An 18,911-nucleotide genomic window follows, 5' to 3' on the forward strand; every position below is an offset into this window, starting at 1 on the left:
TTAATCTCGAATTTTCAAAATTTGACGTTCAAACCATTTACATTTTATAACTAAAACAACTTTTCCGGGTACAATAAAGTAAAGCAGCAACTAATTTTCACTTATTTCATCAGAATTGGGTATGATTACGTAAGCTATTCAGATTTGTTATGCGGTTGGTCCTACTACCATACGGTATTATAGATAACCCAGCTTTAGACGTTGTTGCTTTATAGGTATTATTGTGTGTTCATTAGCCAGTGTTTTAAACAAGTCATTTTAAAATGGCTTAAGTCCCAGTCAAGTATTTTGTAAAATAAATTAAGTCTAAGTCAAGTTTTTTAGAATAAATAACAAGTCAAGTGCCAGTCCAGTCGTCATCAGTTGCGCAAGTCAACTTCAAGTCACGTCCTTATCATGAAAATAAAACGTTAAACTATTAGAATTTTTAAACTAATACGATTATGAGCAATACCTGAACTAAAAATATGAAAAAAACGAAACATATAGCAAGCGATTTGTTTTATGTGCAAAATTTTGGATAATCGCTCAATTTTATAAAAAAAAAATACTTAAAAAAAACACTTCATTTTAACCCAAGTCATTTGTCCAAAAGACTTATGTCAAGTAAAGTCATTTGTCTGAAAGACTCAAGTCAAGTTATTTTAAAACAAAAAAAATAAGTTGACTTAAGTCAAGTCAGTCAAGTCATTGATTCAAGTCACTACAATACTGTCATTAGCGATTAGCTAACCAACACACCATTACGTGTTTAATCACTTTAACAAGCTCAAATCTTATTCAACCGGTACGACACGCTTTACTGGCTGCATTACGTCTAACCACATCTTGGTGGTAGTAGCATAGAATACTAATTGAATACTAATTCTATGTTAGTAGGTAACACTTGGTCTAACTGTACTCTAGTCAGAGCTTTTTTTCTTCGGCTTTCCCTATTTACAAAATTAGTTTGGGGTAAATAAAGTTCCTATTTAAAAACAAACTTTGTTAAAAACGTTTGTAGTATCGTTAATGGAGGTACCAGTAATTTTTTGACCCGTATTCGTCGATATGGATTTACAAATTAATAAATCCATTGAAAAATGTATTGAGTCTATTGAAACCGATGATTGTCTGCTTTCGAAAGAAAAACTTGTGGAATTTGTAAAGCAATTAAGGTCGGTTCATTCATCTGATATTCATTTGTTCGATATCATTCATCATACAGTATATATTCTAGAGATCGACCGATATCACTTTTTTTAACCGATACCCGATACCGATTTTTGGCTCTCTTTCACTATTGTACGTGAAAAGTTATGCAAAAACAAAAAAATAATAATACCGCATACCACAACGCATATTGTTTGGGTTAGGGTGCGGGTTAGCGTTTGGGTGAGGGTGGGTCAAGTAATATTATGTTTATTATTAATAATAACTTGACCCACCCTCAACCAAACGCTAACCCGCACCCCAACCCAAGTAATATGTGTTGTGGTTTGCGGCATTTGAAGAAAATTTTTTTTTTTGTTAATTTTTACGTACAATAGTGAAAGAGCGCCCGATTTTTTTATATCCTTGAGAAATTTGAATTAATTGAAAATAAAATCCAACTCACGATTAAGTTTATATACCTTTATTAATTATTAAACTATTATTTTGCATATTAAAGTGGCGTGATTCTTAATTCCAAATTTTTTCCAATAAAAAAATGGATAAGCTGTTTGTTTTACAGGAAAAATCATATCATATTTTCTTACTAAAATTGCGGCCAAAATATCGGCCTACATTTACCGATACAGATATATCGGTAGAAGCAAAATATCGGCCGATATAATCGGTAAACCGATACATCGGTCTATCTTTAATATATTCATTGTTAAACTTAGGTAGGACTAGACTTTTACCAACTTAATTGTAAGTAAATATTGCCTGCAACAGAACAGAGTCCCTGATAAAAAGAGTTATCAACCATGAACAACATAACAGCATGAACAAGAATGGTACACAAGACAAATTTAGAACCTCAATAAAAAAGCTTTGATGCTGGCATAGAAGCCTATACCACAACGCACATTATTTGGGATAGGGCACATGTTCGGGTTGCTCCAGCATTACTAATAAATAGGGCGATTATTTTTTGAGTTGTCAAAAAAAGTCAAAATTTTGTCAAAGTTTATATTCGGTCAAAATTTGTCAAAATCATTTCAAGTCAAAAGTGAATAAAAGTGCTCATAAATCGTTTAGAAATTTAAAGAAAAACTCTAATCAGCTTTATAAAATTTCGTTGAGTAAAAATCCTTTTAAAAAAATTAGTTTTGAGTTATATTTGATGAAATTTTAACTGTATATATCTTTATTAGAGCAATACGGTGTTACGCGAGCTTGCAGAATGAACCACCATGGCCTAGTTTATCGCAATAGGTTCATCTTAAACTCTGTTTTTGCATTATGTAGTTGTTTATCTTTGATTTGGTAAATGTATTGAACAACAGTGTTCCTGTATTTTTTGCTTTTGATTCGCAATTATTTCCTATTTCGATAACTAGGTATTTGGTAATTTTTTCCAATTATTTTTGTGTTTTATTCCAACTGTAACAGAACATTTTTTTTAAATAACCAGCATCTTGTTTTTCTTTGGCCTTTCGATACCTGTTTGTCTTTTTTTATGACAGCTATGCATTTACAACGTGTGGTTGACGACGCAAAGACACTAATGCAGTAATTCAAACAACGTTGTGTTGTTTAAAGCAATATATTTCTTATAGGTCAAAATTTTGTCAAAAAAAATATTTTCAAGTCAAAATATGTCAAATCTCATTTTTTAGGTCAAAATTTCTCATTTTTAGGTAAAAAAATAATCGCCTTACTAATAAATAATAATACTTGACCCACCCGAACCCAAACTCTAACTCAAATATATATGGTTGATTGATTAAATAATTGTTTGAACCGGATTTGTAGACCAGCGCCAAAGACTTTTGCCTTGCAACAGACCTAATTTGCATTCTGTGCACACCCAAGATGTTTTTAAAAGTATTGTCAAGATTTTTCTAATACTGTGCAAAAACTTTGTATGTTTTTAGATGATGAACCGCCAAAGTTACAATCTTCATTAACGAAAACAATAAACGTCACTAAAACCTAATTATTTAAAGATCATCAAGTCTGTTTAGTTGTTAATTTACCTTTATCCACCTTATCGCAAATGTCAAGTTGGTAGCCAACTTAAATCATTATTAAATATAAAAATATGAGTAGATCACATGTTGTCTATATGGCCTGTATGTTTATGGCACAGGATAACTATTTAATACTTCCAGAATATCAAAAGTGTAGATGTACGTTACATACTTATTATTTTGTTAGTAATGTTTATGATTCTAACCAAATTTTGTTTATGATTCTAAAACCAAAATTTTTTTTAGAATTGACACTGCTAAGATTGGTCTGTCATCATCTCAGTTGTTAAGCGTGTGCCGGATTGCATGCAGTTCGAAATTCAGTAAGTAACGAATACATACACATAAAACAACGAATAGTATTTACAAAGCTAAATATGCAACATAATTTTTGTTTTATTTATGTTGATAATCAGATAGAACAATAGTCGATCAGCTGATCAAGTGTATGATCCCAAGGGAAAGCATTCCAGAGGATATTGCATTGTTAATTGTGTCCAAGTTAGGATCTTCACATCTCCATCTATCGGTAAAATGTTAAAAAATTCCATTTCTTTTTGAATAGTGTTTAAGTAAGGTGAGATATTTTTTTAATTTGTATACAAAATATCTAAGTTTTGAAATATTAAAACTGAATCTCAGAAAATAACTAAAGAAAATTAAGATGCTACTTCATAAACCATAATATTTAGGAACGGTCTTGTTGACGTTGACGACATGACCATTTTCTCAGTTACTACTGGGCAGGGTTGGGATTTTGCACTCACTTGCTTACTAATACAAGTGCAATCAGGCGAGTGCCCTTAAATTTTTTTCGAGGGAAAAAAGGTTGAGCCTACTGGACTAAAGACTGAACAAATGCCAATGACTGAACACCAGTTATTACAGAAATTGCCAATGATTAAATTGTTTTAAAAACAAATTGGTAGGACAAAACACAATAGACAGTTTGCCAATATAGTTTTGGCTAGTGGTATTTCGTCTGGGCGAGTGCTGATTGGTAAATACCCGCCCTACTTACGAGTGTAAATTTTTCTTTAATACCAACCCTGCTACTGGACTTATGTATTGCCTAAAACCCTACTTTTGAAATCTGTTGTTCCATATACAATCGCGTTTCTAGATATAACTGACCAATTGTTCGTTCAAACTGGAATCTTATTCAATAATGATTTACGTTTCAGGTGCAAAGCCACTTTCTCCGATGGTTATTACTTGTGTTTGAGCTTATTGCCGATAAAAAGCGACTACACTGTTTGTATGGCGTTATATTTCACTTTGTCGAGTATGACCAGCTTTGTCCATTGGTTTGCCATTTGTTGTTTCTCCTAACACGAAAATGTGATGGTTAGTAACGCATTTTTGAAATAAATGTATTTAACTGGGTTATATCGAATTCTGTTATTTCCATCAAGAATAACGACTTGTGTTGTATGGGCTATTTTAGTGTTGCCAAAAAGGAAAACTGCAACTGGTTTATATTTTTACCCACAGTAATTAGTGTGATTTTATACCTATATCTTACAACAAATAATTTATGTAATTGTTCTGATTTGCATGCAGTGTGTCTTTAAATAAATAGATTAAAGCAGGTTAAAACAATTTCCATACTAAGCATAATACAAATAAAGAGTTTTGCAAAATTTTTCAGTAACGCACTATCGTATCACAAGACTCACATCACTCCAAAGTAGGATTGGGCCTCAACCTTTTCTGTGTGGATTGTTTTCTGTTTACAAGTACGTAAGGCATAGTGTTTATTTACTGTTAGATATTTAATAAAAGTGTATAATAGTAAAAAAGCACTTCTATTTTGTAAGTTGTGGTTAGTTTTAAGTTGTATCAAAAACATCCTGCCTCCATAATACTTAACTAAAAATTGTAATTGTGTAAAAAAGCAGAAAGTTTCATGGCTTTGCAGGATTATTATTACCTTACTTTAACAAAATTTACAATTAAAAACACTTATTTAAGCCTATATTTTGGGATTAGGTATGCTTTTTTGTATTACAATCTACCAAGTCGAAAAAATCTGTATGCGTTGTTTTGCACACCTAGACTCTATCAGCCTGCAATGTTGTCCATGTCAGGCGGTTTCAAAACGTTTTTCAAAAAGAACGACAGAGCAATGGAGCAGGCAATTATTTCTGTTCAGCAACGTTTTGGACTTTCTCTGGCAAATGAGCAATTGGCAAAATCTGCAGCGTACAACATTTTGCCACAGGTTACTTCTAACGATTGTAGTTTTATACTTTTTTTAAATTAGAAATTTTTTTCAAGTCATGGCAATTTTTTTTTTTTATTTATTTTTTTTCCCAACATTGTATACTGCATATATATATATAGTTTATATTTTTAGGAAGTTTCTCCCAATAAATAACAGACAAAACTTTTTTGGAATCCAATATTTCTGACTTTTAAAGCTTTGATTTCTTGTTCCAATTAAAATATATTCATATTAGATTTCTGGATTAGGTGTGCACCACTTTACCATACTTTCGTTTAGCCACAAAAAAGCATAAATTTCAACAAAAACATAAAGCACAAAGGAGTTTTTGTAAAATTAGTTAATAACTGAACAAATTTAGGTCACAAACTCCAAGCAAGAGCCGTTGTTTCCCTCCTTACAACCTTCAATGGTGCATGAGGCGCCAACAAAAGGCTTTCTTCCCAAGATGCTCTCGAAAAAGGATAAGGTGCCAATTCATCACCTGAACTCATTTGAAGAGGTTGGTGATTTGCAGGAATGTACTTTTAAGCAATCTTATCATTACATTTATCACCCCATTCTGAGCTTTTGTGGAATAATTTGCAGCTGATTTATTTTATAATTGACTGACATTTTGAACCATATTGGTTTGGTTTGATGAGCAAAAGCACCTTTGTTAATTTATTTGATTCTTTCTAATCACCAATTTTATGTTTTTTGTAGTTTCTGTATTGTTGAATTGAACATAATATATATTGAAATCTTTAAGACATTTTCACAATTAAGTTCAACCAACTAAAATTTTGGTCATAAGATTTTCTGCCATGATTGACCAATACAAACAAAAAAGATATGTGTAATTAATTTAAAAACGTATGTACAAAAATTAGAACAAACTAATTAAAGTTAGGATAAATAGGATAATATATACCAGTCATTGCTTATCATTATGTGATACACTTTTCAGATCCTGGAAAACTTTATTAACCTGGATTTAAACTGTCAAACATCAAGTCTACTCACCTCGACTGACCTCCAGCATATTGTGGCTGTAACTTCTGACCAAACAGTCGCAGTTAGACTGTCTTTTTGGCTCAGTAAAGCATTGCAACAAGGTGACATATAAATAAGGATGTGTAGTGTTTTTATCATCTAAGGTCACAATATTTTGGCGAACTGTTCGTGGACTGCACACAGTAGACTGCAAGTATGAAGAAAACCCTTGATCATATTCGTTTAACAATTATAAAGGGGTTCTTCTTACAAATTTGTATTCAGCGCCGACGTTTCGATTACCTATACAGGTAATCTTCTTTAGGGCAATAAACTTTACAAAAGGGTATATATACAGTGAATCAAAAGACAGAAACACAAGGTGGCAAACGAGGCGAAAATGGCCACTACTGCACAAAAAAGGCGAAAATGGCCGCTACACAAAAAGTCTTGCCTAACGCCAATGGTGTTAACATGATTATGTAATCATAACGTCGACAAATGGAAACGTAGACGCTGAATACATGTTTGTCAGAAGAACCCCTTTATAATTTATACAATGCCTGGCAGCAAACTTTCTTTCAATTCTAGAGGTTATCAGATTAGTTGATTTTCTAATAAAAATGTAAAAGACTTGTCTATTAAATGCGGGCCAAAAAAATTTGTCGTCCACTTGTGGCACTCTGACTTGGACAAAGTTGTCCTTACTTGTATAAATTATACAAACTAATTTGTTACTAAAAAAATACAACCAAAATAAATAAATTGGCATCCCTATATATCCAAAGTGTTAAATTTACAGTTAGACTGCAAACTGAATGTTTGTACTAATAATTTAATGAATTAAAATACTAGGACTGTTTACACAATATTGTAGACATTTATTTAGAACGCTTTTTCGGTAGGTAAATGGTACAAGTAATAGCGGATATAAATAGCGCTCTGTTACAAATTTTCTTTATTCTATTCTGTTAGAAATTCTTGTTGTGACTGGCGAAACCGACCGTGGCAAAAAACTTCTGGAAACTCTCTTGGGCTTTACTCGCCTTCTTCAAGAATGTCTTCCCGTGTGTGAATCTTTCTTGTTTAAGTGAGTATTCTTTACAACAGTTTCAAAGCAGTATAAAAAATGGGTATGTGACTCTACAGCGACTGAAATACCAAGCATAAAAAAACAGCAAAGCTTTGGCGACTCAATTAATTATCTTAACTGATTTTTTTTTAAATAAACATAACATAAGACAAATAGCATAAATTAATTCAAACTAAACTAATTTGAGCCATGTCTTTGTATTTCATTATCAATTTGTTAAAATTTTATCGAAATCTTTCTCTTGATGGATCGTAATAAATCTAACTGTTTGAACTGCTGCAGTCAGCGAGCCAACCAAATTAAACTGCGACCAACAGATTGAGAAACACTGGTGTATAGCTTTGTATAACCTTTTTTTATGTGCAGGTATTTGTGTATGTGGAACGGAAGTGACTACAGGACGCAGGTTATGAAACTTATCACAACTCTGAGGTTCCTCCCGTACCAAGGTATGCCTAAATCTTGTTTAACAATATGAAAAAATTATGTCGAATTCAGGTATTTTTAAATTGGGGTCTGTGGACTAGTTTTGAGGTCCTTGAGGGCCTGATAAAAAGATAAGTTTATGATTTAAAAGGAGTTTTGAAAAAAAAATGTAATTTATCGAGTTTAAAAAAATCAAATTTAAAATAATTAAAATCTAATTTCATCTATTTAGACTCCTCCGTTATATTTAATAAAAAAGCAGGTTTGTTAAGTGTACTTGCTTTATGGCGCCATTTATTAAAAATTCGTGCCGACTCTATCCAAACATATTTAGGGGTTTGGGTTGAAAAACGTTTAATAATAATCTTTTTGCAATGGAATGCAGGGCTGCGGAGTCGGTTAAAAAAAAAACGAGTCCGACTCCGGCCAAAAAAATACACCCGAGTCCCGAGTCCGACTCCGGCCAAATGTAAGATTTTGTCGAGTCCCGAGTCCAGCTCTGACTCTACAGCCTGTATTTTACCCATTTACGCAACTAAATTAAGGTGGATTTTCTGCAATCCACTCATCGGTGTTATAATCGACCCACCCGTATCATGGTTTAAAAATATTTCACCATTTGCTATTACACTTTTACAACTTATTTTGCCGCCTTAACAGTGTTAAATTTGATACTGCGCATGCACATGTCGGGCTCGTGTAGTTTTACGCGGTCTTACTCGGGTCCCGAGTCCGACTCCGACTCCGCAGCCCTGATGGAGTATCAAATCAACTTTTTATTTCCATATATCCCCCATACAGAAATCTCCTAGATCCAGAATTTATACCTATTTTTTTGGCAGTGTTGTATGACTTTGTGCTGTCGCCACTTTACAAGCTCTATACGTTCTCACCAAGCGTGTACTTTAAAGTAAGTGTTTGACAATTGTTTATCTGCAACTAAAATGGTTGTTTTTGGTTAATTCTGTTTAAGTTATTTTTTATTTAAAAAAAACAAAGTAACAGTATCTGATCGAATCGCGATAATTTTTGTCTAAAACATCGGGTATCGGTATCGGGTTTAAAGCAAAGTATTAAACATTCCTGAACTTACTAAAAAAAGGCGGAAAAAATCAACAAAGTCCCTCGCAAAATGTTCTTTTTCGTTTCTGGGCATAGACCACCCCAACTGAATTGTCAGTAATTACTAGTCAAAAAGAAAAAAAGGTAAAGAATATCTAACGCGAGGCAGAGTTTTTGTGTTTATTTTGACAGTGTTCGGTTGTTGCCATTCTATCCCAACTTCTCTCCAACTACCTCAGCTTCGAAATAAACAAGCACGAGCGCCTGCTATCGATGCAGAATGAAGGAATAGCGACAAGTGAAATCAGGTGCGAGTTTTTGTTTTGCCGGCAAAACTTTAGCGTTGTCCTGTACTCCGTATCTTGGTGTTTTTACTCCGATATTTTTTGCAACCAGTTCAGTCCAGTACCAATTACGTCGTCATCTCAAGCCTGTCAGCATGACGTTAAATTGAAGTTCACTTTCTTTGCAGGCTTTCGTTCGTGTCTGTTGAAGCAGAGCCGATCGACGTGGTGGAGACTGTGAGCGGATTGGTTCGCTTCGTCGGCAGACTTTGTGAAGATGGCTTGCAGGTCGAAGGAAATCACCTCTCCCTTCACTACCACTCTCTCCGCTTTTACACGCAAGTCAGACTTTAGAATTTTATTTTTTTATTTATCCCACCTGTGTTGTTTTTTCACATTCAGTTTACGAAATAAACCTGTTTCAATTGTGCTGTTTCTATATTATATATTTATAAGGGATCTCGACATGTTTAACTAAAATATGTTTCTATGATAACAAAATCTAGCAACGTAAGGTATAATAAAGTAAAAAATAACTTTAAATACATCCCTGCTTTCGGGCATGCCTTTATCTATGTGTCCAAAATGCGCCGTGGTTGTGGAAAAAACTATTGTTTTGTGTTTTGTTGTCACCTGTTTGTCACATATGTTTTAGAGTAGGGGTTCTTAAACTGGGGTCCATGGACCCCCTGGGGGTCCGTGAACTAGTTTTAGGGGGTCCATGAAGGCCTAGTTAAAAAACTAGTGTATACTTATAGTTTCTCCATTTAGCTTTCGCATTTTTCAGACTGAAGTAACAGAGTCATGAAGTCTATTTGTTTTGTGACGTCAATTTACGTCCTTTTTGAGCATTTCTTGTCTGCCGGGGTCCATGCAAAGCAAAAAAAAAAATTTAGGGGTCCGCGGTAAAAAAAGTTTAAGAACCCCTGTTTTAGAGTCTTCTTACAGCTATATCTTTACTGCCATATACTAGCGTTGGAATGACTTGACTTGTGCTTAAGTCATTGAGTCAAATTACTTGAGTGTTTTCATTTGACTTTTTATTATTAAAATTGAGCTATTTGTCTCATTTTGTGCACTTAAAACGATTATATTGCTACGTGTTGTTTTAGTTAAGTTACAGCTCATAATCGAAGGAGTTTTTCAAATTTAATTGTTTTATTTTTACATCAGTTACTGACTTGGTTGACCTGCTCTTATAATGACTTGGACTGGGACTTTTTTTTAAAAGACCTGCCTTGCACTTATTTCACAAATGACTTGACTGGAACTTAAAAACTGACTTGTTTACAACACTGCCATAGACTTACTGTTAAACTTCAAATTTTTTTATAGACAAACCCAATTTTGCCTATCGTACCACGTTTGCTTTCCCAACTTAAAGTGTTTAGATTTGGTGCATCATACCAAATGTCCTACAAGCAATTATGGTGGTATTTCATTGCAGGTCAGTCGCATCTACTTGGACTACGCGCGTCCGATAGTCGTTTTACCACCCAAGTCTCTCTTCCGCAAGTCCATGTTCTCACTAAATTCCCAGCTCGTGGCGTCCTTCACCCGAATACTGTTCAAGTGAGTGATATTTATGTGATTGACCAGCAAAAGTCTTCTAGCATTGGTGTTAGTTCTGTATAAAACTTTGCTGTCAAACTCAAGTCTTACCGAGAAACGCATGAGGTAATTTGAGTACGTCATCGGACCGCACCAACATAACTAAGAAACAATTTAACTGTTGATAAAGTGTAGGTTATAATCAATTATATTAATTGTATCTGCACTATCTTGATTTAAGATATGTTCCCAGTGAGTCGTTTTAGCAGCTTTCGTATGTAGCAGTATTTAGCACACATAGGCGCCCACTTGAATTTTAATGTTTTCAAGCGATTTTTTTTAACTTTTCAAGCAAAAATCATTTTTGTTTTTAAAAGTTCAAGTCGGCTGCACCTAATTTGTCCAAGGGCGAGCTGGCACTTTGACACCCTTGATATAAATACCACCTGCTCGTAAAAAAATTGAATTCCAATAGGCTGTATCACTAAGTAAAATGTTTTGTATAAAAACGAAAAGACCAAACATTTAAAAAAATTCGCAGTCCATCTTGAATTGTTGTATCGTATGTAACATGCAATGAAGAATATGTATTTTCTAATTTATCGTTACTTGGGTATATATATTTTTTATGCTCATCTCTTTATTTATAACTGTGAAATGCAGTAAGCCGCTCAAATATTGTAAATCTGTTTTTGAATATTTTTACCTTGCCATTTCCAGTTACCGTAGTTCGATCGAAGAAATGAAGAAAGCAAACGTCATCAACGTATCTCATCAGGAAGGAATCAATCACATCAACCAGTGAGATAATTTTTTCTGGTACACTTTAAGATAGAATTGTCCGTAGCGCTAATAAAAAAACTCCTAGCTAGGCCACATTGTATGAATTTGCCTGCGACTTTCCCTGAAAATTTGGTTCGCTGCCGTTAAAATATTGAGAATGACAGAATACAATACACGGTCAGTTAGGAAGCCAAAATAAAATAACTGTTTGTCGAATTATGACTCGTATGGCGAAGAAGATGGTCCGGTATAATATATTTTAATCGTTGTTAGGATTCTCTTAACTTTGTGCTTTAATTATTATATTCTAAATTTTGTACATTTGTGTTTAAATGCATTGGACATTATTATAACGAAATATTCCGATAAGTTTGGCATGTTTATTAGTAAAACAAAAACAACGCCATATGACAAAAAAAAATAAAAAAAATAACCAGTTAATGCATGCAAAATGGCGACGTATTTTGTTTAACTGCCATAGTCACTTGGTCAGTTTATGCCTCAGACCAGTATGATACCGAGCAGTAAAACTAAGTTAATTAAACCATTTGTTCAAGTGTCGCAAACCAAGTGTTTTGTCAGGTTTCTTTTGGACTGTTATGACACCTTGTGGCGGCGCCGGTCCTTTCACCCCCACTGTCAGGGGGACTCGGTTCTCTTCCAGGGCCTAGACTCGGCGGAAGTGGACAAATTTATCAGCAACTTGACACAGCTGCCTTCCAACTGGATGTTCTCAGTCGACAGGTGTAAAGGATCTTCATTTTGTCACGGCCCTTAATTCAGTGGTTCTTAAACCTTTGCTAACCTGTTGAATCCCTATGTTATTCTACAAGCGTTCGTCGAACCCCAAATTTTCGCTCAGCATTCTTTTCTTCCTCCTAGCAGCTGAAACTGGGCATATTCAAATTATAAACTTTCATTTATATAGGTTAAATTGGCCAAACTTCAAATTAATAGCGTTACATGACACCTTGGCATATCAAAGAGATTCAAATTTAGTTCTCGCCTAACCCTCAAACAGCTGATAACTTTACAAACGGACCTTTAAAGCCGTGTTTCTCAGCTTTTTTTTTGCGTCGACCCAGTCACCCAAATACTAATCGTAAAAGTTTATTAGCGAAGTTTTATCGACCCAGTTTTCTTCACTGAACATTCAAGTGAACCAAGCAGAAAAATGCCGGGGATAATGTGAATTTTAAATTTGATATGTTGCCGTGTGGATCGTTTCATGAAAATATATCTTGCTTTTGTTTTACAAGTAAAGTGCTTTTCTCGTTTGTAACTTTTGTTGTTCGTAATTTTTATTGCAGGCACCCTGCCTTTGTCTTCCACGCATCTGAATACCTTCTCGCGTCCGGTCGTTCGGCATCGGAAGCATTAAGCGGAGAGGTTGGGCCAATGTGTAGAAATTATGGCTGCGGAGTCGGTTGATTTCGTCAAGTCCCGATTCCGGCCCTGACTCTACAGAGTCTACAGCCATTTTGCCAAATAACGTAACTAAAATAACGTGGATAATCAGCAATCCACTTATAGGGGTGTCGTACAATTCATTCACTCACAATACACGGTTGGAAAATTTTCCACAATATGCTATTCCGCCTTTTAATTTCATACCAGTTTAAAAATTTGGTACGTCGGACTCGGGACTCGGGTAGTTTTACGTGGTCCAAAATCCGACTCCAGCAAAACAAACCGACTCCTCGAGTCCCGAATCCGACTCCACAGCTCTGGTAGAAACATTACAGAAAACTGAAATGTTCGGTTAAATCTGATATTGAATTAAAATTTACCAATCAGCACCCGCCCGGAAATACTTCGCTCGCCAAAATTGACGGGCGCCGACTGCCTATCACCACTGATTTGACTTAACGTTCTTGTTTGATGCGTTTACGTTGTTCTAAAAAAAACAAGTCGCATTGGGAGCGGGAGAGTGCAAAATCAACCATGATTTATAACTTGGAACATATAATTACAACCCGTGCTTATACACGCGCTTGGCGTTATTCACGATAACTGGCCTCTTTAGTTTGTTGAAGTTTTTATCTGGTAACTTGTATGCATGGGAAATCAGTTTTTAATAGAGAAAACAAAAATGGATCTCCTTAAAAAAAATTAAAATTTACAGTAGATTTCTGCGGTTTACACAATACACAATAAAAAAGCTTGACTGTAGGTATAATAGTCAACAGGTACAAGGCCCTGTAATATTTCACGTCATTCAAAAAAACAAGCCATATCGGTAGTCAATAGTTTGAAAGAAGTGGTAAGATAATCAATAGTGTTGATTAGTCAACTTCTACACCGTATATTTTCTATTGGTTTGTGTTTAAGCTCGCACCATATTTATCATGTTTTGTAGTCTTTGTTTGTTATAAAAGGACATGTTATGTTATGAGGGAAATTTTAACCTTATCTTGGCAAATAACAATCGATATTTTAACCGGTTACAGTTTGTACTGGAGGAAGGTTTTATGAAACACCTTGCCACTAAAGGTTTAAGTGACGTCACAGACCTCATTGAACGTCTCCGATCTGCGACGTGACGTCATCTGTTTTTCAGTCACTGCATGAACGTAACAAGGTAATAACAGTAATGTACTTCATATTTGTGTCATGAAATCTTAACACGGGGCTTAGGTCCGCGAACCCTGGGGATCCTTGAGAAAACTTTAATGGTTCAGGGAAATAATGAAAGATACACACACATACGTCGCTTTACCAACTGAGCCACCCAAGATCAGAGAGGAGCAAGTCGAGAAACAACCATAAATCAATGCTTGCTACATTCTGTTAGCACATGCAACTTCAAATTGAAGGGGATCTACACTACAGTACCATATCATTCAATAAAGGATGCACACATGTCACACATATGTCTGTTTTAGATCTACACATATGTCTGTTTTAGATCTTGAAAAAGCCTATTATACTGTGATAAGTTTTTGACTTTATTTAAACGGCAGCTTAAGTTTACTTAAAACTGTTTATTATCGTGTTTACCATGGCATGTATATTGTTTTGATTTCGAATTATATTTAGCACATCTCTCCTGGTGTAAATTTAGATCTTTAAAAACCATTTTTTAAAGTCAATTTATTTCATTATATTGTGTGCCTGTACAAACAAATTATTTTTAAAGTTAGGCCACTTTGATTAGGGGTATCAAGTTATTAAAATAACTCAGCCTTATAGACACACCCACATGACGGCAAGGACGAATCTTGAGACCCCTTTTGTACGCAGATCAATGTGGTTGGCTCGGCTCCTGTGATATTTTGTTTAGGATATAGGCTACAAAGTTCATACATGGCCGAAATTTTTTTTCGTGACATTGCAACCCACTCTTATAGGATTTATAATTGGGGGCGTCTAGCAATCCCCTCGTTTTTTTCTGAACTTTTGAAAACTGGCAATCGCCAATCTTATTTTTTGATTTTGCAGGATGACTCTACTTTAATGAGGCAAGCACCGACCGGGGTTGAACATGGTACAATTGGTACATGCCGAGAACGAGTAACTTCTGTGGTTTCGCTGCGCATCGTCACACTTTTCTATTTCAATAAAATAAATAAGAAAAAAATATATATTTCACTCAAAGCTAGTGGTTTTATATAGGTTTTTGTAAGCCCCTGGATAAAAATTTAAGATAGGTAGCAGTATGGAACCGAAACGCCTTGAGTTATGATATTCTAGTTGCGGTTTAGCCTTGTCGTTGTCTGGTCTAGTTATTGGACCAGAAAATATTATAACGATGGATTTCTAATTGGTTAAAAAATCACTACAAATGTAATAGGTAAATTTCAAAACTTGTACTTCAAAGAACGAAGCATTGCGATTAACAATTTTCTGTCTTCTAATGCTCTGGTGTGTTTTAAGTGTTCTTATTTACGATTTCAGCGGAATCGCAACTCCAATCGTAATACAGTGGTTCTCAACCATATCGAGTCGCTTCGATGCAAGTAAAGGGCGACAGGGTTTAACAAGTCTATGCATTTCAACCGGAACCGAAAGCCATTACAGACACCGAATCCAAAAAAGTCAGGCTAAAAACAACTAGCCTGCAGTGAGGTTCGAACTCGCGACCTCCGGCCATACCGGGACATTAGCTCTTTCAATTGAGCTTCACAGGCTCCGAGAGAAGCAAGTCGAGTGTCAACCATACGTCGTTAGCTACATTCTGTTAGTACAGTGCTATTCAACCCGTGGGATGGTACGCACAAAAAAATTGTACTGTGGAAGACCAAACGTAGTGCGGATAAAAATGTTGCATGTTATTGTTTTTTATTAAGTGTAATACAGTAATCAAATAAGCTGGTGCGCCCACTTATGCGTTACAGGTACAGTAATATAGTCTCGTATATTAAAAAATATAATGTAGTCTCGTTTATTACTGCATTATTCATTGCAGTTAAAGCTATCTATTTTATAACGGTCAAGGCTCGCGGTTTCAATACACAAAACATTTCATTGTTATTTTACCAGTAAAACTAAAGGTTGCAATTTTACTACGCTTGTTTCCTGCGGATGAGAATTTTCCGAAATAAAAAAGTGCGAATGGAAATCGTAAAGGTTGAAAAGCACTGTGTTAGTAGAAGCAACATCACACTAAAGGGGATCTACGCTGCCATATCATTTATTGAAAGTTACACACACATATGCGTTTAATGAAAACTGTGTTCTAGTCCTCTCTAAAAAACGCATTAGGTATTCGAATTATAATAATGGGGAGTTATACCGTGAGACCGCAATTGACTGCAATGACTTGGCGCGGGATAACACTCACAAAGAATGTTAGGGATTGCCCACTTAAGCAGGCTTCGCTAGCCGACTTCAAAGCCTTCCAAACTAAAACACTATCTTGGTTCGTTGAACGTTATGAGTGATTTCTTGATTGCACAAAGCATAGGGGACATTTCGGTGCTTTCGGCGTAGCCAGTTTTGGGGATTACGCTACTATTTGACAATGGCTATAAAATGATGGACGTCGAATTTCCCGTGCGTTTCAGCTGTTCTCATCCGATAAACGTTCTTCGGCCGCTGCATGTGCAAACAAATCTGCAACAGTTGTTGTCTAAATTGCGGTATTACTCTCAAGTTTCTGATAATCACCTTATCTATATTAATTGTATCAAACGGCACTAACCAACACTGACTATGAGTCATGCTAGTTTGAAATGCACGTATACAGCAAATGACTTTCGTACTGTGGTTGGCCTACTGCATTTATTTTCTAAAATGCACCCATTTGGCTTTAATAAAAGGTGACGCATAAAAGGATTTATTTTTATTGTAGCCTACTACCGTGATTGCAAAATATTTCTTTTCAAACTTCTCATAGGTCGTCATTTATTATTATGGCTTTGCATCATTAAAGCATAGATGAAATTAACCAGCACACTTGTAGTTTCATGAAGTTAAACTTGCCGTGCTGCCACCAGAAACCAGGAAACCAAAGTAAACATATAGGCAGAATAAGAAAGAAATGGTCTAAAGTATATAGCTGTTTACTCGCCTGAAAATTTGAGTTATGCGAGATAAAATTTGAAGGAACCCAGAGAAAGCATTAATACAAAAATGGTTTTAACAACTTTTCTCAAAGGACAAGCGCGGTTATTTATTAGGAAACGACCTTTCTACAAACAAATGTCACTCTTCTCTCTTCAGAGCTTGGTTAAAACAACCTTCAACATTACTTAAAAACGTTTTCAAAGTTTGCTGCCTGGGTGACAGTTTTAGTAATCAGGAAAACGAATCAAACCAACCGCTTTTTCGTTGAAAATGGCGATGCTTAAACAAACTGCAAAAAAATTCGTCTGATTTAAATGGATCTAAACAATTTGCTAAATTACGTAAACCCTAGCGTATTTTTTTAGGAAAATGGAAGCTAACGTTTTGCTTGCGATTTCGAAAATAAAATTGTGAATCTAAAACACGGCAGGCGTGCGGCGAAAGAAACATTATAAATACTTAAACAGTAATTTAATTTATTTAAATTAAATAAAAAATAAATAAATGGACTGTCTACGGTAACATTTTGAATACCGGTACCAAAATTTGAACGAAAGAACCTAAACATAATTTCTTACGCAATAGCAGTTGGCCAACTGTACTCCTAAATAAAAATTCGTTTTAAATATGTACGAAAACAGTAGAGCGAGCAGTATTAAACCAAGTGTTCTATTTGTTGGCGACGAGAAAGAATTTTCAACCTTTAAACATTTTTAAGACAATGTTAAGCCTCGGTAAGGTCGGCTTACGTTATTTTCAAGTCTAGTCATCGTATGCTACTGCTAACATCAATCAAAACGGCGCAGAAAGGAAGTTGCCACCCTAAATAACCTCGCGGTGCCTTGGTCCTTGCACGTTTGGCAAAAAATATCTTGGCCGTTTTAAGAGCCGGCTCCTAAACAAGCCAATTTTACCCTATATGTTCTATTGCTTGGTCAACAGACTGCATTGACACGTACACAACACTGACCGTCTCCACTTTCCCACCATTTACTCAGTGTCATTAAACATAACGAGACCAAATAGATTTATTCTGGTGAGCGAAGTGGAAAATAACGGTCTCATCTTTCAAGAAATTGAGCGCTTTAAACTAGCCTAGCATTTTCCCGGTAGCAGTTAAACCGTATGGCGATAGTCAGAAGTACGATGATAAGAAAGTTTGGTGGTTGTTATTATTTGGTGCGCTTTCAGAGATAGTTTTAATTTAATTGAGGGTCTTGTCAAGATAAATGCCATGTATGAACTGCAGTTTGTTTCGCGTTTTAGCCAAGCCATATGTATCCTTTGCGCAGTGGCTGTTTATTTTGTTTGTGACAAGCGTAGGTTTAAAAGAGCAATTTCGCCTGAAGCGTATACTACAACAGGCAATTTTATTTTCAGGAAGGAATTTACGAGGCCATTTTACCATAGACTTAAACTTTTTTAAAGTCAACACTATTCACCTTACCAGAATACTTTAAATACTTATAGCAAAACTAGTTTAAAAAAACTGGCTTTGTTGTTGTTTACAGACACTGGCTATAGTAGCTACAAAGAAAATAAATATCCTTCTCTCTGCTTGAAATGTTTGTGAAAACTTTACAATGGTCTATAATCGCTTGTCTGGTTTTATGCTTTGGATTAATCCACTTTTCCTCAGGTAGTTAAGAAGTTTTAGCTGTCCGCTGTAGTACAAGTCAAAACTATTTCAACTGTTAATTATTGTTTTTCTTCTTGATGTAGGCATATAGACTTTTTAAAAAAAACTATTGGTTTACTTTTTAGCGCCTCGTGGTTTAGAATGTCGTTCATTGTTGTTTTTCTTTCTTTTATTGTTTGTCTGGTATATATATGTTTTCTCC

At 35.0% G+C, this 18,911-nt stretch overlaps 1 protein-coding gene across 1 annotated transcript; it reads left to right on the forward strand.

Moving 5' to 3' along the window:
• The first annotated feature begins 953 nt into the window (after nt 1-953).
• On the forward strand, nt 954-15,127 carry LOC146146878 (centromere protein I-like). Its single transcript, XM_083387608.1, has 19 exons — nt 954-1,157; nt 3,408-3,484; nt 3,578-3,690; nt 4,346-4,508; nt 4,813-4,900; nt 5,220-5,385; nt 5,750-5,890; nt 6,338-6,485; nt 7,339-7,453; nt 7,823-7,905; nt 8,725-8,792; nt 9,137-9,252; nt 9,417-9,570; nt 10,676-10,800; nt 11,500-11,580; nt 12,145-12,306; nt 12,873-12,951; nt 14,013-14,143; nt 15,004-15,127. The coding sequence occupies exons 1-18, from the start codon at nt 1,051-1,053 to the stop codon at nt 14,103-14,105; spliced, it is 2,079 nt and encodes a 692-aa protein (XP_083243734.1). The 5' UTR covers nt 954-1,050; the 3' UTR covers nt 14,106-14,143; nt 15,004-15,127.
• Nucleotides 15,128-18,911: the final 3,784 nt, after the last annotated feature.

This window comes from Ascidiella aspersa, chromosome 4 (genome assembly GCF_963924565.1).
Source record: "Ascidiella aspersa chromosome 4, kaAscAspe10.2, whole genome shotgun sequence".
NCBI classification, from domain to species: Eukaryota; Metazoa; Chordata; class Ascidiacea; order Phlebobranchia; family Ascidiidae; genus Ascidiella; species Ascidiella aspersa.

What these genes read in the sequence shown, in the direction of transcription:
- LOC146146878 (XM_083387608.1), top strand. Translation starts at nt 1,051, where the DNA reads ATGGATTTACAAATTAATAAATCCATTGAAAAATGTATTGAGTCTATT. An exon ending in ATAGCGACAAGTGAAATCAG is followed by an intron (nt 9,253 to 9,416) that starts GTGCGAGTTTTT and finishes CTTTCTTTGCAG; the next exon opens with GCTTTCGTTCGTGTCTGTTG. An exon ending in TGGATGTTCTCAGTCGACAG is followed by an intron (nt 12,307 to 12,872) that starts GTGTAAAGGATC and finishes TTTTTATTGCAG; the next exon opens with GCACCCTGCCTTTGTCTTCC.